Source organism: Hoplias malabaricus, chromosome 3 (genome assembly GCF_029633855.1).
Source record: "Hoplias malabaricus isolate fHopMal1 chromosome 3, fHopMal1.hap1, whole genome shotgun sequence".
Lineage (NCBI taxonomy): Eukaryota > Metazoa > Chordata > Actinopteri > Characiformes > Erythrinidae > Hoplias > Hoplias malabaricus.
Genome location: NC_089802.1, coordinates 7,097,427 through 7,124,475, shown reverse-complemented (window position 1 = coordinate 7,124,475; position 27,049 = coordinate 7,097,427). Strand labels below are relative to the sequence as shown.

Genomic DNA, 27,049 nt, shown 5'->3' with positions numbered 1-27,049 from the left:
ATCACTGGCATTACAGGGCCCTCTAGTGGTAGATACGTGAATCATATTCTACACCAAAAGTAACACTGCTGTACATTCTACGTCCTCTAGGTGGCATCACCACAAGAGTTTAATGTTTTTTTACCGCCGAGCAGCCTTTTAAAGTAGAGAACAAGAAACGACACCATCAACAAAATAAAACTTATATAAGTGCTGGTCGTTTTAACTTTTTGTTTAATTTCAACCATTTTGTACGATTTTAAAAATGAACGAAGACATTTTGACGACGCTGAAGCTATTAATAATTGGAGAAAGTGGAGTAGGAAAGTCCAGGTAAGAAACTTCTGGACGTATTTCTAAGAAATTAAAGCTGCTCCGTGTTGGCTAACGTTACTGAAATTTAAGCTACAAAATAAGAGTCGGAAAATCCTCATGAACCGTTTAGCAGTAATGCTACAAAATATCAGTATACGGCATATGTTGATATGTTTTAGAGGCTGTTATGAGGATTATTTTAATAAATGATTCAGCAGTTGCTTGTGTGGTAAAGCGGTATGTTATTCGAACTACATGACACTGTTAAAACAGACAAGCATTAAGCAGAATAAATTAGCTTAGACCAGAATTATCCAGTACCAGACAGTCTTAGACAAGCACAGACCTGTAACAGACGAGGTTAGAGCAACGGCATTCAGACCAGTTACACCATAATTAACTCGCATAGACCAGTACATGACCAGCATTAATTAACACCATGCGGTTAGCACATTATTGCTTTCAAAAAGTCATAACACTTGTAAGTTAATTGGCCGTTGATTCCCATCACAAATGTTTTAAAGGCATCAATAAATCACCCTCATGTAACCTCCCTTTAAGAAACAATTTAACAGAGAAACAACACACGATAACGTAAGAGCTCACAACAAATCTGTCAGAAATCTGTAAAGGGTGAAGAGATTATTTCATAATTATTGAGAAAAATTATGTAACAAAAAAATGTGCTTTTGGTGGTGAAATCACAGGCACAAACTGTGATACTGAGACATTATTGTGTAGCATTATGATATCCATTCTAATCCTGAACTATTGAAACACATCAATTTCAGGTACATTTTTGGTACTTTGTGTTTCATTATATAACATATTTTTTTTTAAAAAGTAATAGTCTCTCTCTCTCTCTCTCTCTCTCTCTCTCTCTCTCTCTCTCTCTCTCGCTGCCATTCCACTCAGTCTCCTGTTGAGGTTCACGGATGACATGTTTGATCCTGAACTTGGGGCAACCATCGGTAATTTGAAGTAAACCGCTACACACAATTTTAAATAATGAGGGACTTTTATTTTATTTTTATTTCTATGATATTATTCCTCTCACCCTGTTCTATGTACTATTTTGTAATGATAAAAGTGTGTTTAAATGTTACTTGAATGTGAATGTCAGTGTCATTTAAATAACTTACTCGGATTTTACAAGATTGGGCCAAATGATATTATACTAACTTTATTGCGATGATTTACATTGGAATGCACTTTTGTTAGTTTCATAAGTAAGTCCCTGTAAACAAAAATTAATTTATAGTGAAACTATAGAGAAACTCCATACTGATACAATGCTAGTTGCATGTAATCTTTTTGCTATCTATATTTAGACATTTATTTGTGTCAAAAAAAAAATAAATTCTTTGACACGTTAGTAGTAGATTTTTAATATATAAAAAATATTTTTTATTTTTAACAGTGGCTTTACATTTTTAATGGTACACATTTGCTCCTACTTGTTTTTGCAAAACTTAAAGGCTAAGCACTACTTAATAGACCTCCATGAATATTTCACATTATTGTAATCACTGACAGATATAAGTATGAATTAAAATGAAAATAGCAACTTAATTTGCTTTAAAACTGACAATTTTATTAAATTGACGGAAAAACCCGAGCTCTCTACGGAGATTCTTGAACGCAACCGTGACGTCACTGGTGGACAACAGCTGAACAACGCCGCGGTAAAACACCGTTATGACTGACTGTTATGACAGTATCTAGCTAAATAACCAACATTATTCATGACAATAGCCTAGCAATAGCAAAAGACCAACGGTCTTTTAAGCCTTATTCCTTGAATTAGTAAGAAACAACATGTTTTCTGACTATCAATAAACACTAGTTAGGAACTCAAATTCCACTGTATTTATTTGTTTGACACTTTCATAGAGCTGGTGCTTAGCCTTTAAATCCCCAATAAGAATAAATTGGAACATTATTGGGAATTTTAATATTAATGCAAATTTAAGATGAAAGCAGGAATTTGTAAATAGTTTTTGCACCTTAATACATTCAAAACATTACAATACTGATTTCTTCTTCATATTCAATAAATTTAAATTTCGTTCTTGCAAAATGTTAAAGAAATATTCAAAACCCAAAGCATTTAGCAATTTCACTGAAGACTCAAAGCGATGAAGCATATCAAGTTTAATTCTGTCCCATTCTTTCTGCAAATAAGTCCAATACTTTGCAATTATTCAAAACTTTGTTTGTAAAATTTTGCATTTCAAAATGCATCACGCATTCTCTACTGGGTCCAAGTCAAACTGATTTTAACAGAGGGCCACTGGACAGCCATCCTAGGCAGTCATTATTTTAATCTTTGTATTTGCTGATGCTCATGTGCACATGTGAGTTGCTTGTATATTGCTGTGTTACCATCTCATGCTTTTTAAAAGCACTTCACACCAAACCAGATGAGTTCGAATCCCTATCAATGCTTCTAAATGGGCCTAGATATCCCCCAGTGCCTTCCTCTGATAAATCTGTCAGCGTGGATCTCCAGCTCTCTCACTGTGGTGAAAGGAAACATAGAGATTTATTTCCTTGCTGCCGCCATGTCACTGTTGTTCTGTTTTTTTGTGAAGCAGTGATGGCTATGCTGAGCGATGCCACAGGTAGTTGAGTCATGTCTGTAATATTGTTTTATCTGTGCGAGATAAAGCCACAAATCCCCATTTAGTAATAAATGGTTTAAATTCTTTGCATGCGCTAGGCTTATTGCCTGGCAGACCTCTTGCTCCACATACCTGTAGAGGATCTCTCGCTGTGTATGCATGGATTAGCCATAAACATACCGCAGGAACAGTATCCACAATTTTTCCATCTATTTCATCCCTTTGTTTTATAATCCGAATCATTGTTTGAAGTGACATGCTTTTTTTGCAGCTGGTCTGTGAATCTATCGCCTGGTTTATTTATTTTATTTTTTTTATTATTTGTGTTTAAACCATGGTTTTTGTATTTTACTATATTTTTACTGAAATATTAATTACACCTTTTAAGTACAAATATTTTATTAATAAATGTTTATATGGTTTTATTACATATTTGAATGTATATTCCTATTATATATTGCCTTTTGTCTTGAATTCCAGGTTTAGTTTCAGGGAGGATCTTGGTTTCACTTTTTGGAAAGAGTTTTGTTTGTTTATGGCTTGGATTCAAGTTTAAAGATTTAGAAAATAAAACTTTAGTTTGGATCTGATTTCATTTTATTTTAATAAACGGAGTGTGCATTACATAAATATCTCTGTTAAACGCAGGTGTAGATTTCAAAGTGAAGACAATTGCTGTGGATGGGAACCAGACAAAGTTAGCTATTTGGGTATGTAGTCAAACATTTCAGGCCTTCTTTTTTTCACATTTTTTGACACTATTTTCTGCAAAATAGCTTCTGTCAGTTCTCTGCGCCTCACATTTCAAAACATGTTATGTGTATACAGCTGCAAAGTTTTAGGATGGGGATCACACACACACACACACACACAAAATCTACTGTCTACCAGCAGAGGACAGTGTTCCACCAGTTATTCGTACCAGACATTAAATCACATTGAAATAGTCACCTTCTTTCTATGGAATTCTCCATTTTTCGGGACTGGAATGCGAGGTATTAAGTCTGAAATAGAAACCCCCATCTTGTAGGCTCAATTTATTTTAATATTCAGTAATTTGGCTGTTCCAAAAAATTTACTTTGTCTGGGTTCTACCGTGTGAGAATCAATTATTCTGTATAAATCTGTCTGGCTGTTATCCTTTCTTTTTTCTCTTTTAAAAAAAAAGGACACGGCGGGTCAGGAGCGATTTCGTACCTTAACACCTAGTTACTACAGAGGAGCCCAAGGTGTTATACTGGGTGAGTTAATAACTTATTAACTCTTTGAGGAACCTCTGTATAAAATGTGTCAAACAAAATATTGCAGAAAAAAATATTGAATTTGCCTGTGTTTCACAGTTAGACAAACTTTACAGAAAATCTGATGCAATCAACATTTATTAAGTTTTTGTCCTGAGCATGTTATTAACTTTGTGTTAATAATCTCAGTGTTGGATAGAGATAAGATTTCAGTTTTGTACATGAGCTGATGTTAGTGGCAGATGGGATTCATAGAAGATTTTCCATAAAGCTTGTCCAACAATTCTAGAAAAATCCATATATGGGCAAAATAACGCTGGATTTGTCACAGTTTTAGAGTGTGATACATAAAATAGCATTTCTGCCATGATCCTCACTCTCTGAGTCGGTGCAGATGAGCTTGAACATGTGTTTACTATGTGAAATGTATGTTTATAACAGTGTATGATGTCACACGGAGAGAGACGTTTATTAAGCTGAGCACCTGGCTGAATGAGCTGGAGACTTACTGCACACGAAACGATCTTGTCAAGATGCTGGTGGGGAATAAAATAGACAAGGTACATTTCCAAGTGCGTGGCACATGATGAACTGGGGATTCTTTTGTGTTATGCACTTTTATTTATTCAAGTATCTGTAGAGTCTTAAAACCATGACTGTTAGACCATTTATTTTTCAATATTTTTAATCTTAATTCACATTTACAGCTGCTTTCTTTCAGCTTCCCTTGACGTCATTGACATGCCAGTTATTCTCTCATATATTTTGATTTCTGGAATATTCCAAAGATTTTAATTTGGGTCCAGGTTCAATCCTGAAAAAGCAGTAGACACTTGCACTATAGATTTTAGCTTCTATATACATTTTTAATGGAATTTTCAGTCGCTCACATATCCTCTTAAAATGGCATCCTTAGCTTTAGTTTGTGTTTTGACATCTATTTTTACTACCTCTTGGCCAGTACTACATTTTCTCAGTTTCTTTAATGTTAGTTCAGAGCAGATTGTCACATGTATGAGGTATAAAAAGCTCAAATACACTTGATTTTGTTCTGGCAGACATTAGCTCGCTGATCTTTGTTGCAATGAAAAAAAAGTAGCTTTCATGTTTATTTTAGCATTTGCTGATGTATGTGTTTAACCCAATTGTTTTTTCTTAATTTTTAAAATGTAAAGGGAGAGTGGCTGAAGATACTCATGGTTGTAATTCTGTAGCAGTGTTATTGTGATATATAATCACTCCCTCTGTTGTGCCTTCTCCTATTTTGTCTGTTGCAGGAGGACCGTGAGGTGGACCGAAATGAAGGCATGAAGTTTGCTAGAAAACATTCCATGTTATTCATAGGTAAATTAAGAGAATCTCGTTCATTCTAATCAGTGTTGATTACTGAAACTAGAGCAGTGGGCAATGATTCTAGTGTTTTTATTATCAAGGGGAAAATATGTCATAAACTAGGGGAAATTTTTACGATCCCGCCACATCATGAACTGTTTTTTATTATTTTTTGGAAAAATGCTCATCATATATTGTTGCAGAGAAACAATTACTCATTTATTTTGCTAAAATGTTAAAATACCATTCTTGGGACAAATGGGGGGCACTGATAAACATAATAGATGGACAGATGTTTACATAATTGTGATCATATACAGTAAGGACCAAGTCCACGTTTTGAATGAAAGCCTCTAACCAGTGCCTTTTGGGATTTATTTCTATCTCTATATGTCTGTTTCTGTCTGTCTCCCTATTGCAGAATCCAGTGCTAAGACACGAGACGGGGTGGAGTGTGCCTTTGAGGAGCTGGTGGAGAAGATCCTGCAGACTCCAGGGCTGTGGGAGAGTGAAGGAAAGAGGAGTGAAGTGCACCTCTCTGAAGACACTCCACAGAATGCAACAGGGAGCTGTTATTGTTCTCTGCCTTAACTGCCTCTCTCTCTCACTCTGACACACACACACACAGATGCGCACACACAAAGATAAACATGCTCAAAGCCAGATGCACAAAACTGTTATGAACATGCCCACAGAACATACATGTTGAGCGTTTTAGACGGTTTGTTTAATTTTATGTTTTGTTGTGTCTGGGATTTGCTCAGGGGCTTACTTGTCACCGCACACATGAAACTGCATTGACAGAGTCCCGTAAGTGCCTTGAGTCGTTATGGTGATCAGTAGTAAACAGGGAACTGCATCCATGGGTGTGCAGACTTTTGGGTGACAAAATGTAACCATAAAACTGAATCCTTTCACAGACCTGGCCAGTCTTTATAACTGTGGGAAAACTGTGAGTGCATGTACATAGGAGCTGTATGTGCACTCCAGTGTGTGTTTGCCGCCTTGTGTTTCTTATCTACAGAACAGTAAATGCTCACCTGTGTACACCACACTTCTTAAAGATGACTTTGCACAGAGGTGGGTAGAGTAATAGAGTAGTAAATAACAAGTAACAACTAGTTTCACTCACTCACACACACACGCACACACACACATGCATACATACATTCCCTTTTCTACATGACCCCCAAAATATATCTTTATATTCCGTGTAGCACAATACTTGTGAATAATAGCGTCACCATCATGTTGGACCTTCATTTTACCGCTTTTATCGACTTGGACTGACTACTTAAGAACATGCAGTTGAAAGGCTTATAAATCAAACTGATTGACACCACTGATTTATACTGTACATGTTTTAAAAAGTCCTGGGAGAAGAATAGTGGAAGGAAAAAGTGACTCTCGGTCTGCCCTTAAACATTCATCCTGGCCTCACTGAGTTTGTGACAACATTTTCCTTAAGGTTAGTTTTGTATTTTAAAATCTGTTATTATTATTATTATTATATAACTCAGTATTCTCACAAATAGTACAAACAAAACAGTTTAGTAATCACATTATTATTGGAAGACAGGCTCCAGTGTAAGCCTTTCATGTTCCCTGAGGACACCGTGTACCTGCATTTGTAAGAAACCCCTGTGTGTATTTGAAGGTTTTTGTTTCAGTGTTTACTTCAGTGAGTTTATCCTTTTTTTCCCCAGTGGTGTGTGGAGTCTTCTGTTTTTCATGCCATTTGCTAATGACGGCTATTTCTCTTTAGCAGGTGACAGGCTGTAGCACTTATCTAGTGTAAGCCAGTGACAGCTGCAGGTCATTATAAAGGTTTTTCTTCTGCTGACCCTTTTCAGCGTGTCCTGTTTGTCCTGTGTCCGTGTGGAACCTTTCGCTTTGGTTGTTTAAATCATGAAATGTTATGTTTTTTAAAAAAATGTTTCCCTGCTTATTTTGTTCATGTCTGGATGGAAATCATCACTGATATTCAGGATGCTGGCTTATTCTGTTGAATCTATAATTCAAGAGAATGTATGCAAACAGTATAACACACTGTTACTGCACATCCAAGTGGATCTATAAATATTTGCTGATAAATTATTTGTAATAGTAAAATATTTGTTTGAACTGACAAAGTAGCATTATAAAATAATGGTTTTAATTAAATCATAATGAATCTCTGTGAATAAGGCTCTTTTTTCACTCGTATTTTTTTCCCCCTTCAGCTCAAGCATTCTTGTTAAATATGAGCAGCTCAGGAATGTATCTCCAAGCCTCTGTGATTTCTTCATTTTCCGTTACAGTGCTCTGTGAATTCTAGAGTAAGCTGAGGGAGATGTTTGCTCAGATGAGTGCTCAAACGCTGTCTGCGTGTGCTTTCCATACCTGTGAAATGTTTCGGATCTAAATCATAGTATCGGGCAGATGTGCAGCTACGCTTTGGTCATGATTCCATTACTGTGTAAGTTTGGACCATCCAAGGCTGTCTCAACACAAAGATCATGACTTAGGAGTAGCCTTAGTTCTAGGAAAGCTTTTGAAATTTCACCTAATAAAATATTATAGCTTTGGACCTTGTGTGGGGTTGGCTTAATGTGTACAGGAGCAGGTTTGCGACCGGAAGGTTTGGGTCTGATCCCCACAACCAACAGGAAAGTGGAGGAGGGAGGCGTGAAGGAAGTGTACTCTCTTCCCTCAAGCCGTGGCTGAAGTGCCCTTGAGGAAGGCACCTAACCCCCAACTGCTCCCCGGGCGCCGGGGATAGCTGCCCTCCTCTCCAGGTGTGTTTTCACTGCCACAGATAACAGTTAAAATACACATTTTGTTGTACATTGTAAGACCAGTTATTGCACATGTTCACATTTCATAAACATATTTAAATTTCAGACAAATATAGTTAATTTGAGAAATATCGGTACACATTTAGCCTTAAATTATAAAGTTATTCAGGTCAGTTATCATTTAAGATTTGCACTCTGTTCGTTCTGCGTCTGAAGTGAAAGTTCCAAGCGCTCTCAGGTTCCTCAGACAGATGCTGCCTCGCTGAAATGTGCTTCTCCATTGTTTTCTGCTGATTGTGTCATGACAGGCACAGCCAACAAAAGCAGCTTCCATTCAGACTAAAGATTTTAGAAAGCATTAAATACAAATCAACATAATTCTTTATCAATATGAATTTTACACAACAGTCAAGAAGATGTAATGCTGTGGATCAGGGCTTTTTTTGTCTGATTTTAATCACAGCATTATGTGACATCAGCCTTTACAAGTATCTCATGTAACAGTTTGATGAATACAGGAGTCAGTCTTTCTAACCCAGCACTAGGACCAGGTGTAGCTATCAATATTTATGCAAAAACACAGCTCAGACATTTTCAGGTACATTTATAAAACACAAAATGCTTATATACAATGGGATTTGTTTTTCTTTTTACAATATTTTTATTGAATGGATTGCTATTAATTACTGAATGACGTTATATAGTCTCAATCTGCAGGAACAAAGAGGTAGAAGTGATTGTTATTGAATTGCTTTATGATGAGACAGTGACTATGGTGATAGTTCTCTGTGCGATGTGCTCCAGTGTGTGAGGAATTTATAGGGGATATGTGAAATAGGGTTCTCATCCATTCTGTGAGGACATGTGCATCATGTTTTCTGAGGAATTTAAAAATAGACTGTAATAAGCTTGAAGATAAGGACTCGACAGTTGTGGATCAAATGAATGAATGAGAATTTTGAGACTGGATTTTTGAGCACTCTCTTATGACGTGTAGATATTCAAACCACCCCCCCCCCAAAAAAAAAATAAATAAATAAATAAAAATAAACAAACAAACAAGAACTATTATTACTGTTATAAGTGCACAGTCTGAAAAAATAAAACAAAAATTCTGAACATGACATTGCTGTTTAATGAAAAACGTCTCAACTTTTGATTTTGATTTTTATTTGACCACATCATTTGAACTCAATTTGAACTTGTGAAAGTTTCATGATGAATGGACAAATAAAAATTCTCCATAATTTTTTTACATGTTTTTTTGCCTTCTCCTGTAACGTTGCTGTTTTTGTAGATGGATGTTTTTCATTGTATAGCAATGATATACTCTATATTTTGCCATTTATTTACCACTATTATGAAATTAATAATACTATAACAGACACCCAAACTGTTGAGCAGCAGACACCTAATATCAAGCAAGAATGGCACAATCTTCCCCTTTAAAAATGATGCTTTTTAAACATTTTGCTGGCATCAAATTCATAATGTGTGAATATTGGAGGTGAACTACAAAATCTCTTAGTTTCAATATTTAAAGTGTTTTCTTTGTGTTGTTTTCAATTAAATATAGGGTTTAAACTGTTTGCATTCTGTTTTTATTTATATTTTGACATTTTTACATTAAAAAAAATAAAATAAAATACAAATAATAGTCTTTAAGTTACAGCTATAGTTTTACCTTTGTTTGGTAATTTTCCTGAAAATTTGTAAGGTGAGGTTCATGATTAATTTGCACAGTTTATGATTCAGCAAACAATTCCATGACATGTTGATTAATTTTTTCAATTGTTATCATGTTTCACAAAAAATTAAATAATTCAAATATTAAACAAAAAAATAGTTTAGAATAAAAGACTTAAGTCTTTTATAATTTGGTCGTTTTACTTACATTTTTATGAAGTCCGATTTTTGTCTTTTAGGCCAGTGCAGGTAATTTTATGAAAGGAATGGTACTGAAAACTCGACTAATATATGACCAAATACCTTACTTATTTTTGACTTTTTCACTGAAAATGTAAACATTTTCTGAAAGTGTAAGGTGAATTTGGAGAGAACTTGATTCAGCAAACATTTCTATGACAGGGAAGTATATTTTCTATGGTTTATATTCTTACCCGTTTTGGTAAGAATTTTGGTAATTTTTTTAAGAAGAACCTCATGATTCATAAACTCTCTTATGACATTTAAATACGTTTGGAAATGTATTTTCTTTAACAATAAATGTTTCCGTGCCGATTTTGTGATGTGCTGAATGTGAAGAAGATGCACTTTCCAAGAAAATAAGTGCTTTTTCTTGAAAATGAAAGGAATTGACCAAAATGAGCTGGAGGCTGTACACTTACCCATTTTTATCATTTTGCTGAAACATAGTTAGGGTATTTTTTAATGATTAATTTGGACAGCTTATGACTCAACAAACGTGATAGATTCTCAAAAGGCTTTATGCTTTTTTATGAAAATTGGGAGAATTTAAAAACTGACTAAATTACACAAAAGTAATTCTATAGTTAATACACTTAAGTATACTTAAGTATCCACATAGTCATTCTAGCTGTAGCCCTGCTATTTTTTACAGATCCTCACACTCTCCCCGTACTGAACATATACAGATATTCTTCTGGTCATTATTTGTTAAAGAATACAGTAAAACCATTGCTTATAAAATATAATTTAATATATTATTATAAGCAATATAGGGATGATTTAAAGTTTTCAGAATGATCTGCATTGCTTATATCTCAATACTATGCACTATGCAATGTTTTATTAAGGTTGTGAGTGAAGTGACCTGGAACCAATTCCAGTATAAACTGTGTGTATATATATATATATATATATATATATATATATACCCAAACACACTTTTTTCTTTAAGCTTTTATTCCTGTGCATTCACCTGCCTGTTGTGGAGGGTTTGAAACCCGTGGAAGCTGAATAGTCTCTTTTTGGCCATGTTGTGTCTTCCAAGTTGTTGTAGATATCAAATGTTTCAATGAAGTTGCTTTTATGAAAACAAGGGAAATATATATTTGTGAACTTTTGTTAATAAAGTTTCAAGAGAATAAAAATTTTACATTTCACACAAATACCAATTTTTCCAGAAAGAGGGTTTATTCATCTGTCCCTGTAGTTTAATATTTGTAGTTTAATATCTTTACTTACAAATGTATTTATTCAGAAGTAGTTTGTTCAATATAATGATTTGTATCTTGGATTAAGACTCCAACACATGGATGTCTGAGGGCTGTTTAATGCAGAGAATCATGGCCTGATTTGGACCAGAATATTGTCATGGACTGATGAACAGCTGGATTGGGTGAAATCCAAACTAACAGATATCCTCAAAACTATAAATCTGTATTAGCTGGAAATATCTGGAAAGTAAGGATAAAAATATATCTAAATGGTCTTTGGATCAAGAAGAAAACACCAGAATCCTCTGGTCTGCATTTGGACAGGTATTACAGACCCCATTGTACATCGGATGATTAGTAATTGGTCGACTGAAAGGACGGAGCCCTTGAGTAAACCGTGGAAAACGAGGCCCTGTCATATTTAATGTAAAGAAGCACGTCCAAGGCACATCTCTTGCACCTTTATTGTCTTTATATTGCTTTGGATAGAAGACAAGACACAGGAGCAACATTTCTAATGTAACATGACTGTGTAAAATAATATACTCAGAGTTCATTCTATTATCTTCAACAATCTATCACGAGGTCCAGCAGCCAAACAATGGAAGAACCGGAAAGGCTTCAGTCTGGCCTCACTTGCCAGATTTGATTTGATTTTCCAGAAATTGCTTCTTTCGTTTGATGCTTGAGAATGTGTGTCTTATAAAGTGTTATTCTGCCAGACAGACATTTTCGAAGATAAGGACCTTAACAGAGGTTTAAACGAGACTTAATTCTTTTCTTTGGCTCCTCCTGCTCTGCTAATGTTCTAAAATATGGCCACAGCTCTAAATTTCCACCCTGCTGCAGAGAGCGCCCGGCTAGCGACAGCACACTGTAGAGCAGCTCCTGCAAACCACAGCTAGCATAAATTCAGACATCAGCGTTATTTCAAAACATAAGAAGGGGAAGACATGTTTAGCAATGAATGAATTAAAGCTGTGAGCAAAAAGTGTGGGTAAGGGGGCTTGCCCTTGGGAGGAGTGTGCCCACAGGCGTCCAGATTTATGGCAGCATTTGGGCACTGGCTGCCAGACTTCATCGTACGCGGTTGGCAGGGACTCTCAACTGCCACGATCAGGCCACACTCGCTGCCAAGACTGGAACAGGCAGAGTGAATTCCAGGAGAAAACACCTTATTAAAAAAACTAAAAATGTCAATGCGCATGCATCTATGTTTAATAAATACTCCAACATAAGTGAAAGAAGCTATAATGGGACTCTGCTTTAGTCAGGCCTATCGAGGCAGACCTGCAGTGTCCTGCAAGCAGCAAAAGCAGGCCGAGCCAAAAGCCAGTTGAGCTGAGGTTTTGTATCACTGATGATGATTTGCAAATCATAATCCCCATTCAGCAGCTAGTTTTCAAATCTTCACCGCGCGTCTGGAGCAGATGGAAAGCTCTGTCTGTAATTTTTCAGCGTGGTATGATACCCTGCTATGTTTTAATGTCAGCAAGGTTGCAAATAGTGTCTGCCTGAAAGCATTTGGCCTATGGAAATAAGCATCCAACATTATTTCGGTGGATGTCTACAATGCATCAGCAAAATGAACCCAGAGACTAATATATTAAATTGCAGTCTAGACATTTTGTTTATTGACAACAGTAGGTTTATGCAAAGCTTAGCTCTCATTACATTTTACATTTTTAAGTGCTTTTTGGGGAGCATGATCTAAACATATGCACATATATAAACACAGCTGTATTACTATACTTGTGAGGACCTGAAACACAGACAGAAAAAAAGATAATATACCCTTTAGTATTAATATATTTATTGTTATTATATGATATATCTGAAGACATATTCGCATCCTATTTTCAGAAAAGTTGGAATATTCTGCAAAAGCCAATAAAAACAAGAAGTTGTGATTTGTTCATTCTCTTCGTATTATAGCTTTATTTCACTTTATTTATTTGATCCAATGTTTTTACAGAACAGATGAATCTCAAATGTACATATTTAAGATATGTAATATGTAAGATATGAAGATTTGGTTTATTCACCCAAATAGTACACACTTATGATTTGACAACTGAAATTTTTACCATTTTTGGCATGTTTACCTCAGTGTGACCTCATCTTGTCTTTTAATTACACTGTTTAATCATTTGGGAACTATTTAATCCAACTGTTAAAGTTTTGCAAGTGGTATTTCTTCTTATTCTTGCATGATACAAGACTTCAGCAACACTTTGTGCTTGCCATTGCCTGATTCTTCTCATAATAAAGCATCAAAGGAGACAGATCTGGACTGCAGGCAGATCACTCAAGGTCACATACTGTGTCTATGAAGCCATGTTGTTGTAGCATGTACAGAATGAGGCCTGGCATTGTCTTGCTGAAATGACTATGGACTTGACGGGATATGATGTCATCTTAATGGCAGCATATGTTTCTCTCGCTCTAAAAACCCAATGTTCGCCTACAGATCGATGGAAAAATCTCACATATGCAAGTTACCCATGTCATGGTCACTGATACACCCCTCATACCATGAGCTTTTGCACCTATTACTGAAAACAATCTGTAAAGTCATATCTATGTAAGATATGTACATCACTAAAACAGTACACTGCGCATGTGGCTGGATCCCAAATGTATTTATTTTAGTTGTGCTATGCACTGTATTAATAAAAAAAAACTTATTTTTAAACCTATAGGTATATGCATTTGTCATTATCACTTAGAGTATAGCAATTAAAACCCAGTTAAATGGAAAGCATATAACTGTGAAAATAAAGGCTTTAGGTAGTGAAAAACTTTAAAATGCAAAGCACCTCATGAAACTAGTAGTCACTCATTCACTCACATATATACATACCCTCACTCATGAACATTTAATAAAATACTCCACAACGGGTGCAATTCAATACTTTGCATCAGTGATACTTTGTGAACTTGTTTTAGTTAATCAATATTTATTTGCAATTAAACAGATGTTACACTGTGTTTTCTGCTAATTTTGATAAATTAATAAATAATATTGTTTCTTACCATAAGAAAATTAATGAACAACGTAACTCCAAACCCTTTCTTTTGAGGGATTTAACGTAAAAATGCAAAAGAGTCTTGTTCATTCTTCTTAAAGGCTAAGCACCACTTAATGGACCTCCATGAATATTTCACATTATTTAGTTACTGACATATAAGTATGAATTAAAATGAAAATAGCAGCTTAATTTGCTTTAAAACTGACAATTTTATTAAATTGACGGAAAAACCCGAGCTCGCTACGGAAATTCTTGAACGCAACCGTGACATCACTGGTGGACAACAGCTGAACAACGCCGCGGTAAAACACCGTTATGACTGTTATGACAGTATCTAGCTAAATAACCAACATTATTCATGACAATAGCCTAGCAATAAGCTAAACTCAAATGTAGAGGTACCGTTATTCTTGTAAATGTCGAACTCGAATTCGAAGTCGAACTCGAATTCATCCGACACTATAAACCTCCGTAATGCAGCTACGTAGCCGAGCCGAGTTTAGCAAGTCAAGCTAACGTTAACTAACACCAACTAAAACAGGCGAAGTGAGTGTCCTTACCCTGTTTACCTCCATGTTACAGAGGCTCTTGAACACCTTTCGTTGGTGTCCTTACATGCCCATATTGTTGGAAAAGCGCCAGTGAAATGAGCTACGGATAACGGAGTGAGCGGAGGGTCCTTTCCAAAGCGCCCGTTTAAAGTGGACAAATTTAGTCCATTTTCTGGATATTTTGGGATCTTTGGGCCATTTGTGCACAGATGTCCCACTGTACATTGAATGATTGCAGCCAAAAACAACACACCTTTTCCTCATTTTGCATTAAATTAAGTGCAGCTTCTAGAGTTGTTGTCCACCATCTACGTCACAGGCAAGACGCCTATTAGAGTTTCCGAACACCGTTGGGGGGGGGGACCAACGGTCATTTAAACCTTATTCCTTCAATTAGTAAGAAATAACATGTTTTCTGACTATCAATAAACACAAGTTAGGAACTCAAATTCCACTGTATTTATTTGTTTGACACTTTCATAGAGCTGGTGCTTAGCCTTTAACCTTTTATGTGGCTGACTAAAAGACAAAAAAAAGGTTTTTAATTTGTAAAAGTTTTCACTGACAAATTTGAATACGTTTTGTAAATATAAACAAATACTAAATTAGCCCTAGCTCACCAAAGTCAAACAGTTAAAAAATTACTACATTATAAAAACATTATTGTGAAGCTGCCATTGATGTGGCGGTACATATTGTAATTTTAAAGAGACATTTAAAAATATCATTAAGTCATTTTATTCAGTAAAAATGACATATTGCAACATATTAATTAAAATAATAATAATAATTAAATTAAAAAAATGTTTCCTCACCATTTGCCAGCTGTCCAATCTGTCTGCATGCTCAAAACTGGTCTAATGTGTTTACGAAAACATGATACTTCTCTCTCTCCACTCATGGCAGAACAAAGGCATCTGAGGTTTTAGACAATGGAGAGAACTCAAAACTTTGAAGAGCATGAACAGAGATGAAGATATTGCTCTATTCCTGCTGCATAGGTGGGTAAACATGACTTATTTTTGCTGTTTCTGATCACTACGGTGAAATGTCTCCAAATTCAATTCTGAACGTTAACAAACCAGAGGGAACAGGGTTTTACTGTCCCGGGGATACATCTGGTGCTTACTGGGAAAGAGAGAGACATGTCCAAACGCACACAGCTACAGTGGACAGAGGCAGGCTGCTCTATAAGCGGCATATGAGGCAGGAGTGTGTGAGGACGCTGCTACCTCTGCTCAGCTCTCAGCCAAACCACATTCCAGCAGCAGCTGCCATCAGCGCCATCTGCACCACTGACTCGGTTCCACTGTTCTCAGCCCAGGAATTTATTTAACTTTCGCTTTAGAAATATTAGCCAGAGAAACATGGACTCTGAGGTTTTCTCCCCACCTCCTGCACTCACTGCCTTTCGCATTTGATCATTATGCGGTAGTTGGGGCTCTGATTTGTGTTGTTTTTCTGCCGTCCTCTGTGCACTTATGGAACTCTGTGTCTGCCCCTGGCGTGGACACCAATACCAGGCACTATGAACACAACAGGGTATGGAGAGATAAAAGCGGGAAAGGCTTCCTATAAGAAGATCTGATGATAGAGCGGACGGAGGAGAGTATGAGACTAGTGTAAACACGCTGGCCATTAAGAAAACATAGCTCTGAACGAGGCCAGGAAATAAAATTTGTCACCTCAGATAATATCTTAAATGAGAGTAATTGACAGAGTGGATGTATTCTAGCCTATATAAATATATCTGTGGTTTTATGACTGGAGGTGATGACTTAAAGGCATCCTGAATCAAGCAGGACAATGAATGGCATGTGCCTGCGAATGAGGACAAATAAAGAGAATTAAACCGAGGTCAAGCAGATCGCTCATCACGTTCGGAACTGCAGAATTCATTCCTAAATAGAGTTATGATTCCTCTCTGTTTGTCTTGGTCTCAAATGAACCTTTATTTCCTGAACCAGTCCCGAATGATAGAGTCCTCCACTACTGTATACATCACTGCACTTATTACTCTCGCCAAAGAACCATATCCAACATTCAACTGAAGTACTCCAGTGACTGGTCTCAACAAAGTCTGACATCCAACTGTTATCCTCACAACACCCTTTAAAGCAGTGATGTTACTATTTTCTGTGGGGAGAGGTGAGGCACAGGAACAGTCGCACTGGGACAGCGGGGTTACTCTGGATGGCATCACCCAAGTTCTTTACTGAAAGCCTCATAAAGGGCTGGAATATTTGAAAGATTGCAGACTGTAGTCATATACAAACCTTTGTCTCCTCTGGCCAAATTACACATTTTGTTCAACTTCTTAGTTTAAAACAAACAAACAAACAAAAATAAACGTAATGTTTCTATATGTAGGTTACAGCAGACTGTAGTGGGTGTGGTGGCATGCCTTGAAAACAGCTTTTTTAAGGCATGACAATAATAAATCATTGATTCATTCATTATCTGTAAGCGCTTATCCAGTTCAGGGTCGCGGTGGGTCCAGAGCCTACCTGGAATCATTGGGAGCAAGGCAGGAACACACCCTGGAGGGGGCGCCAGTCCTTCACAGGGCAACACAGACACTCACACATTCACACCTACGGACACTTTTGAGTCACCAATCCACCTACCAACGCGTGTTTTTGGACTGTGGGAGGAAACCAGAGCACCCAGAGGAAACCCACGCGGACACAGGGAGAACACACAATAATAAATAAACAAGGAAATTATCATTTTCTATTTATATGAATTATCTTTACAGCATACCACTTTTAATTAAAACCAATCTTTATTTGGGGGTTATGGGTAATGATTATTATTATTATAATTGCTTTTGTTCAGATGATGATTCTGTGTGTATATGATAAGAGAGAGAGAGAGAAAGAGAGAGACTTGTATATTGGTAGAGGTATAAAGCAAAACAATCATAAGAAATTAAATTAAACATGCATTAAATTAAAAGAGCATTAAATCCTATAGGATTCCAGATTTGAATTTGAATTCCATGTGCATGTATAGAGATGCATGCATGTGAAGCAACATGGCATTAGAGTGTTATAAACATCAGTGTTGCGTTTGAACAACATCTGACCCAGTGTATAATCAGCATTGAGCTCGAGGAATGTGTATCCCACAGACGGCGCACGGTCCACTGCTAATTAATGACCCATCGAACCATCTATGCACGGCAACTAATTACTCCAATATGGAACAGGAGGCAGATTTCATCATCACTCAGGAAATACCTCAGAGCCTTTTCATTTTTAGATGATTTTGAGAAAGGCTTTGTTCTGGAGTCTGCGCGTGTGTGTGTGTATGAATCATATTGCCACTGAGCAGGATTACTCACTGTGTTACAGCAGAAGCTGAGAGACAGATCTGGAGTATGTCACATGTTTGGCCAAAGCAGCATCTCCATATGAATGTGTCTCCCAGCAAGATAACAGACCCTGCACCAGGGCTCCTCTAAGCTTTCAGCAAACACTGAGTTTCAGAGCTGAAAAGTAGAAAAAGACAGGGAAAGAAGGAAAATAACATGATGGAACCTCGCTTACGTCTCGATGGAAACTTTTGCTCAGCACACGGGTTTTTGCCAGTCCACTTTGGGATGCGGAGAGATGGGGGAATAGAGAGAGAGAGAGGGGGGGGGGGGGGGGAAATGGAGGGGGGGGAAAGACTAGGGCACCTGATGATGTTTGTGTCTCGCATTAGGGATGGCAGGCTTCCTCTGAATTTCACGCTGGATGTCAAGCCGAGACAGAACTCTGCCGCTTTTCTGTTTTCCTATTTTATTTTTTAATTAACGCATTATATGGAGCAGAGCCTTAGAAACACTTTTGTTTCTTTCCAATGTCAAGTTTCAGCTAGAGGGATATGAAACGTACCAGCGTTGGGCTGTGATACTGTGGAACTGCATTCTCTGTGAGTGATGGAACACCACTGAATACCTCTGGGATGAGGTAGAGGTTTGTTTGTGATCCAGGACAAGCTATCTGACATCAGTACCTGACTTCACTAATGCTCTGATTGCTGAATACAATCACTACCTCAAAGCAATGTTCCATATTAAAGGTTTCCCAGAGGAGTAGAAGTTCTTACTGCAATTAAAGAGGTTGGCTACCTGTTAATGCCCTAATGCCCTTCTATTTCAGAAGAGATAAGGGGGTCACCAACATGTTTGCATCCAAAATCGCATAGTACCATCTTTAATAGTTTGACAAAATAGAGCCCCTGCATTAGTAGTGCATTCATAACATAGGATTTATAGCCGTGTATTGTTTTTGAGGCAGCCAACATATTTAATTTAGCAAGGACTCTCACCTAGTTACACCTGTCAACTTAGCGTGAAGCCTTCATTCTTGCGCTCTCTCTCCCTCTCATACGCTGCTTGGTTGGCACACTCCACTGTGGATTCTGTGTAGATTTCAATGACGCCAAGCTGAATGGTAGAACCATTAACTAGGGAGAGGGGCAGAGAAGAAAAGAAAGAAAGGAGGAGGTACTGGGGAGAGATCTGGAGGCTGATGATGAACACATAGAAGAGGACACTGTAACTGATAGAGCTGCCTGGCCATTTTGGCTCTCACTTGAGAAAACAAGCTCAAATGTTCCAACAGTTTCATATCTCTTTTAACGTGTCTGAATCGCTGCTGTCAACAGACTTTACCCAGCATGCAAATCTCCGCTCAGTAAAGCCCACATCTTACCAAACTGCTCCCTAAATAATACAGCTACGACAGGCTGCAATAATTCTTGCCTCACCAGTCTCCAGCTCCCTGCTGTGGAGCGTGAAGGTTTCTCATTAGTTCAGGGATACGCTTTTTTTTTTTTTAACCAAAAGGTACAAACAGCTTAAATGCAGCCAAACGTACAAAAAATGCTCTTAAGGTCTAATTGTGAACATTAAATTCCACATTACATTCATTTTTGTAGGGGAGATGCAGTTTTATACCTTTTTGTAGCCTTCGGAAAATACCTCACTGAAAAAACAAGAACACAAAGTCCTACAGTGTGAGTGAGTATTTGAGAAATAGCTCCCCCTGTGGTGCATTTGCTAACATTGAAAGAGTGGGTGAGTATGTGAATGAGTGAGTATACGAGTATGGATGAATGCATTTGAGTGCATATGTATGAGAATGAGCATAAGAGTGAGTGATTTCATTGCACACCCAAATTTCCTCATTGCCCACACAAACTCAAAGTCAGCTCAAAAAATGTTGCTTATTTCTGATTGGCTCTTTGAGTCATATAAAATGGACAGACTGTCTCATGCAGCTCAGCAGAGCAGGTTCTGTCACTATGAACAAGATAGGTCATGATCCAAAAAGAACTTGAAGCTCAAACCCTTATGGTAGAGTTGGCTTCATTTTCGGTTGCATTTTTGCTTGATATTTTGTTTATTATCTTTTTGGCTTCTAGTGTCAGCAACTCTGTTAGATCGCATTGTAATTGAAATATTTAAAAAAAAAAATTTATGCACATTCTCTATACATTTAATAAGCTTATAACGATAAGAAAACGTATTAAATGTAACCCCTGTTCAACTAAGCACCCTATTTCTGAGCCCGTCTCTGAAGCACATGTAACATTAAAGTTTATCTCTCTCTCCTTATGCTGTCTTAGGAGCTTGTGTTGAGTCTCTGCTTTTATTAGAGAGCTGATAAACTGTCCAGACGGTCTCATAAGAGCATTATGTTGCCTTATTCGAGTTCTTTACCCTGAATCATATAACTGACACTGTGTGTGGTTAATTTGTAATGAAAAACTCAAGTGAGTTTAGATAAGGCTAGCTTAAGAAATGGTTATATGGAAATGTTAATGTTGAAAGACAACATTAGGGGTGGGGACGACTACTGACGTGCAGACTGACCAATTAAATGTTTACAGAGAAGGTTATCAACCAATAACGGTAGCTCTACAGTCAGACCGTCCAATCCGAAGATATTAGGCTACTTCACCACGCCCCCTTCTCACTCAAGCGAACCAATCGGAGTAGGAGAGGGCGGGACTAGTTTGTGAACGAAACTTCTCGAAGTTCTATGTAAGCTCTAGAAAAACAAAATCCCGGACGTTTGTGAAATTCCGCCTGGACATTTTTTTAAGTCTAAAAAAGAGGACTTGCCCGGGTAAAAGAGGACGTCTGGTCACCCTAATATTGACAAAATATTCGGTTCAGTTGTTAGCTTGTTGCTAGCAGGCCTAAGTGTCTGCCTGGATTAGCATTGTGGCTAAGAGCTAATATACAAATTTAAGGCTAAAATACTATCACATATTGATTGTTTTTTTTTCGAGTTGAATATGCTTAAAGTACAGCAGCAGAGAGAGAACGTGAGACAGACAGACAGATTAGAGAAACACTTATGCACATGAAGCTTGTCCGCCTGTGTAGAGAAGACTTTCACAAACTTTGATACACGTACACAAGAAAAACATGGCCAAAGTAAAAGAAACTGGGAAATGCACTTGCTTGTTCTAATTCAACCGTCCAGAACCTATTCTGGACGCATTTGTCTGCCACATATGAAGGAGTCTTGGAAATGGGACAGCATAATTCCACTACTGGGATGTAATCAACCTATAAAAATGTTCTTCAAATTATGCAGTCCCTGAATTGCACTGGCATCCCTGCTCAAATCTAACCCAGAATGGGGTTCTAGCTCTCTAAATGAGACTAAAGACTTTCCTACCCATTGTTTTACTGCCCCGCCCCACCCTCATACACTGGATTTGTTTTCTATTCACACTAATCCATTTTATTTCTCCTCTACAGGTACTAGATTAGACCAACCTACCCCTCCTCTTTAAGTTAACCGAGTGCCCTTTGGATTCTATAAAAAGGGAAGCATATAAATATGCTAAATGAAAAAACAGTACTAATTATAAGCACTAAAGTGATACCCTTTAGGTTACCTCCCCAGTGACAGTTCAGTACCTTTTATTTTGAGCTGGATCTTACAGGGTTTGACCAGGACCTAGGAAAAAGTTAAAAATGCATTAACAATCAAACCCCAGTGATTCAGTCCATTTTTAATTATTATTCTTTAGCACCAACTATATACAGAAACTATACTTTCTTAAATATTCATCATGGACAGAACAATTGAAATGGTCTAAAATCACTACAAAAAGTAATCTTAGAGTAATTCATTTTATAAGTTAAGAAAATATTTGTCTTCAGATATACTGCTTCCATTTTGATTTAAATTTTTTTTTAATGTATGGTGACAGTAAACAAATGCCTTCCCCGACCCATGCTGGAAATTACAACTCTGCAGCTGCTTCTCTCTTTACTGTACACTTTCTGAACTCCACTCACCTACAGCACATGCCACATGGCCAAGAGCCTCCAGCTTTTCACCGGAATGGAATTAAGCTCTTGTCAATTAAGAGATTACACAGCATTCCATGCACCTGCTTGTATTTCCAGTGCGTTAGCTGTGTGGCAAGGCCATACTTCTAAGGAAAAGCAACCAAAAGGGATCCAACCCCGTTTCTGCAGAAATTATTAGGCCTCCATTCACAAATAGACAGAAGCTATGAGAGAAATCCACAAGCTCCGTATCAGTCTCTTATCTGAACCTGACTCAGTCTTAAAACATGACCCAAGCTCCATTACCTCGGCCTGTCTAACTGCACCATCAATCGCCACAATTACCGAAGGTACTTCTGCTGACATTCCTCCTTAAAAATGAACACATCAGACGCACGGCTGTAAAAGTAATATGACTAGCGTCACATCTTCAAACGTTTATTCAATGTTCTGTGGAAGTAAACATAGTTCCTGGAAAAAGAAATTAACAATAGAGAATCAGAGGATAAATGAGATATTATGCTTTTAGTCATTGGACAAATATCCAGTCTCTAAAGAAACAAAAACCTTAATATAACTTAACATTTTAAGAAGAAAAAAAAAATCGGCTGTTTTCACCAGTTTCTGTTTTTTTTACAGTCCTTAATAATTTAAAGATGTTCTGAAGTACGAACACAATAATTGTTTTTTGTCTGTCAACATCTTTTGAAACCAGATATTGTCCAGGGGAATAATTAAAATGAACAAAAATACAGTACAAAACAGGCAAATGAAAGATTCAGGCTTAAAAATGATTCACTCCTGCTGACAGGATTCTTCGAACGCTTGCAACATCCTCCTGTCGCTTTTCTCTGTAAAGTTCATGGAAGATTTGCAGCACTGAAGCTTCCCCTGATGAATAAGAAAAGGGAATGTATGACACCAGAGTTTCCTTCTGATTCAGACACGATGCACACTCTTCCCGAACGCATCAGAGAAAAGACTGGAAAGGTATTTTACACTGTGTGTGTACAATATTAAAAGAGATGTGTGGATTCAGCTTCACTGGTGTTATTTTTGAACACTGATGACAGTGGCCATATTGGATTTGGAGCTGTGGAAGGATAGCACTCGGGGAAATGAATGTGCCAGGGAGGGTTCTTTGGGTGCCACAGAACAACCATGATAGCACTCCATGTGGCAGGCTGAGGATTGATAACTGACCCAGACACCACACTACTTTAAACCAATTAGAGTCCTTGGGCAAGACTCCTAATGCTACGACCTACATTCAAATCTGTATCATGGCTGAAACTAAAAAGTCACAAATGTAAATATAAAGGCACCTTATCTGTGCTCTGTTTGTTGGGGGCTGGGGCCAAACAAACTTGTGGAAGCTTCGAGGACTAATTTGTGAACCAGTGGATGTCGGTCAAAGGAAAAGGTTTGTTATGGAACTGAAAGTGGTTCTTCGATTGTTCCAAAGAACTCTTTTTGGCAATTCTTTTTACAAACAATTTCTAAGTACCCAAAACTAAGTGCATGCAGCCTTTACAAATCAGTCTGTTTGGCCTTTCTCTCCATGAGCCAGTGAGCTCTTAAAAACCAAAGGCCAGACGGTGTAATGAATATAACAAAATAAAAAGGTGTCCATTTTGACACGCAACAGTACTTTTAAGATGCACTTAAAATCAGCCAGTGAGCTGTCCTCTTCAACTGCTCTCATTTAAAGAATGGTCCTTCATCTCCTTGTGTACTTGGCATCAATGGGTTTAGTGTAAATAAAAATGCCCTGAACATTCTTTAGAGACACTTAATTTAGAAATAATGACATTATTTCCACGCAAGGCAAAACAACATTGGAAAGCACAATATGTTGGAAATGAAGTGAAATAATGCCTTGGCATAAACAGACAAACCGCAGAAAAAACACAAAGAAAAAAAAAAAAAACTTGAAACACACAAATTTCACTGAAACAGAGATAATACTGAAGCTTTTTTTTCCTTTCAGGAAACATGGAAGTGTCTCTCTTACTTCTTGTAAACAACAATTAGTTTAATTCTCACCAGCTGAGACAGTGGGGAAGATAGGCCAAACCTTTTTTTCCCCCTCCACTGAGTTTGATAGTGAGTCTGAGCATGTGAGAAGACAATACTTTATCACAATACAATACTGATATCAGGGTAAACATCCTTTCAGGTCATGGTTTCTTTGTCTCAGAAAAGATACGTACTCGAACCTTGAAACTGTGTGCTTCTCTGTGTTTGTGGGTGTGTATCTGCTATCTTTTGTGAGCAGTAAGAAGCTGTACTGTACGTGTCAGAGTAAGGGCCGTTTTAGAGTGAAGAGCACTATCTAAAAGCGCCGACTGCTGGCTGCCTGACCTTTTATCTGCTTTCACAGCTATTGTTGGCAGGTGAGGGGTAAATTATCTCTCAAACAGACAAAATAATATCACAATCACAGCCATACACAAGAATAAGACTAAACAAGTGGCCTGCTGTTGGCCTTTCGTGTTTCTGTGGGTGTACATGTGTGTGAGGATGTGTGTTCCTGACCCATGTTGCAGCAGATGGAGGTTAAGGCTCGTGTTCTCTGTGCTGCCTGTTCACAGTAAGGACAAGGAGCAGAAAAAGCCTAAGGAGAGCTCTTAACTGATTGCTTGAATTGCATCAATATTTCCGGCATGTGGATCTTTTCCTTTCTTTAAACAATCACAGAGAGGCACTTAAGGTGCTTTCACATAAGCTGTTGAATTGGATCCTGGTGTTTTTGAGAGAACCTCATCCGCTCAAAAGACACTGACACATGACGAAAACACAGGGACCCTTTTGTGGCTTGTAAATTGGTACAATCCTCAAGTTCAGGAGATACGGAAAATAAATATAAATAAATTATATTTTATATGTTTAATATCTGTGGATGGGACTTGAAACTGAAAACTAAAGTATTTAATTTTTGTGTTTCCATTACCATTCCGCTCTTCAGTCCATTAGCTAAACCTCTAGTCTTGGATTTAATTTATTTGTAACAAAACATTTGCCCAAAGTTAATGTAGTGTTTGTTTTTGACATTTATTTTTGTCTGTAAAATTCAGATTTGGACCTTGTTGGCCCACTCCATCACAACTGGATAATGGTTTACTATCACTGCATTTATTATGCTAGATAGTACTGATTAATTTGCTATTGCACGTAGGATTGTGCATGTTTTTTTTTGTAAAATTCAGCTTTGAAAATGTCCCCAAACTTCTATTACTTCTAATGTGTATACAAAATGTGTTTGGATACATTCCCCTCTAATGCCCGAAATGTTAGGAAGCACAGTTTGTACGGAATTATTCATTTCAAGTGCACTGCTCTCTGAAGAAAGCTAATAGTCTAATCCCAAAGAGGCCATTTTGAATTATTGCTGGCGAGTTCACTCTCACTATCTCCACTTTTCAGGCACTTAGTAAGAAGTGCTAAAGCACATCTAGATCACTCGAAGTTCATATTCAGCTAACTGAACTCAGCTAGCCAAGTCCCCGTTACCTACTGACCGTTACAAAATAAAAGTTCAATATAGATCTCTGGGTGGAACATATCAGCTAGATAGTCAATAAAGTTTTTTGAAAGTTTGTTAAAATCGTTTCTAAAACAGAAAGTAGCTTTCACCAGCAGACGCAATAGCTTATCATGGCCAGGGAAGTGACCTAAGACACATTCACGATATGGAAAATGTTGGGACAATTAAAGGAAGCACATTAATAACTGATTTATATATTGTGTGATTGTTTCCTTGTTGGTGGCAAAGTCAATGTGAAACTGGTCTTTTACTATGTCACTGACCAGGTGTTTATAACACTGCATATAACACGAGACATCTGCCAGGAGAAACTGAACCTCAAATGTGATTTGTAGAATATTTGCTAACACTCCAGGAACCGCACCAAAGAACTGAAATTCATGTATAACAAACACCCCTAGTCAAAGATACACACTTCTCTTTCTTTTAGTGTATGAGAAGGCACTTTGGCATGGCACAATAGAAATTTCAAAAAGTTAAAAAAAAGTATCAAAATAAGTTAATGTTGCAAAAGTGTCTTGTTCTGCAATACTGTCGTCATCATCGTCATCATCATCACTCCACACTTATCAAAGCACTTGTGCGTCAAAATAAACAGGCACAAGCCTAGAAACGAGAGAAGTGCTGCAATTCAGGGCACTTTAACGACTCTTAAAATACAAAAGAATCGTTATATTGCTACTTCATAAGTACCACAAAATATAAACTAAACCAAATGAAGCAAATCCCAAAAGGCGAAGGTGTATCTTCTCTTTCAGATGCGGAGGAGGCTAGTACTTGTGCAGAATGGGCACTTTTACAGTCTTGATCTCAGCTATGTGGGAGGATTTCTGGATGATGCAGCTGGTGGTCCCGGAGGGTCCGCCGTCCTTGGGCTGAGCAAGGTTAGTGAGAGCCATGGCTGCGTTAATCTCTCGCCAGTACGTCTCATCTTTACCACGTCCTTTCTCCTTCTGTATGACACTGCTGTAGACACATGCACAGAGGACGGTTACAGTCGTGCAACAACAACGGATGTATGCAAATGTTGGGGAACACCAGGCATTTATTTATTTATTTGTGTGTGAAATTAAATGAACACATCCGTTGCTTACGTTAAAATCGCAACGAGTCAGTGGCACCAGTGACTCTTGTTCATAATATAAAACATTTATTATACTGACACCTAGTGGGCTGGATCTATCAGATTATGTACTAATGGACTA

General features: G+C 37.5%; 2 protein-coding genes across 4 annotated transcripts in view; one reads left to right on the top strand and one right to left on the bottom strand.

Moving 5' to 3' along the window:
- The first annotated feature begins 156 nt into the window (after positions 1-156).
- Positions 157-27,049, top strand: part of rab18a (RAB18A, member RAS oncogene family) — a 38,094-nt gene continuing 11,201 nt past the window's right edge. Inside the window, exons 1-10 of one of the 3 annotated variants that reach the window (XR_010801867.1) lie at positions 157-312; positions 1,210-1,265; positions 3,567-3,628; positions 4,087-4,159; positions 4,601-4,719; positions 5,437-5,503; positions 5,913-7,949; positions 8,091-8,268; positions 15,898-15,992; positions 26,603-26,728. Coding sequence is in view for 1 of the 3 variants with exons in the window: in XM_066663767.1 (XP_066519864.1) it covers positions 245-312; positions 1,210-1,265; positions 3,567-3,628; positions 4,087-4,159; positions 4,601-4,719; positions 5,437-5,503; positions 5,913-6,082 (615 nt within the window). In the remaining 2 variants the exon portion in view is untranslated. Of the gene's footprint in view, positions 313-1,209; positions 1,266-3,566; positions 3,629-4,086; positions 4,160-4,600; positions 4,720-5,436; positions 5,504-5,912; positions 8,031-8,090; positions 8,269-15,897; positions 15,993-26,602; positions 26,729-27,049 lie in introns of those variants that run through there. The other 2 variants (XR_010801868.1, XM_066663767.1) reach the window with 2 other exon arrangements.
- mkxa (mohawk homeobox a) overlaps positions 22,778-27,049 on the bottom strand; it is a 35,505-nt gene continuing 31,233 nt past the window's right edge. The window contains exon 7 of the mRNA XM_066663766.1: positions 22,778-26,810. Coding sequence (XP_066519863.1) covers positions 26,615-26,810 — 196 coding nt within the window. The 3' untranslated portion in view covers positions 22,778-26,614. The remainder of the gene's footprint in view (positions 26,811-27,049) is intronic.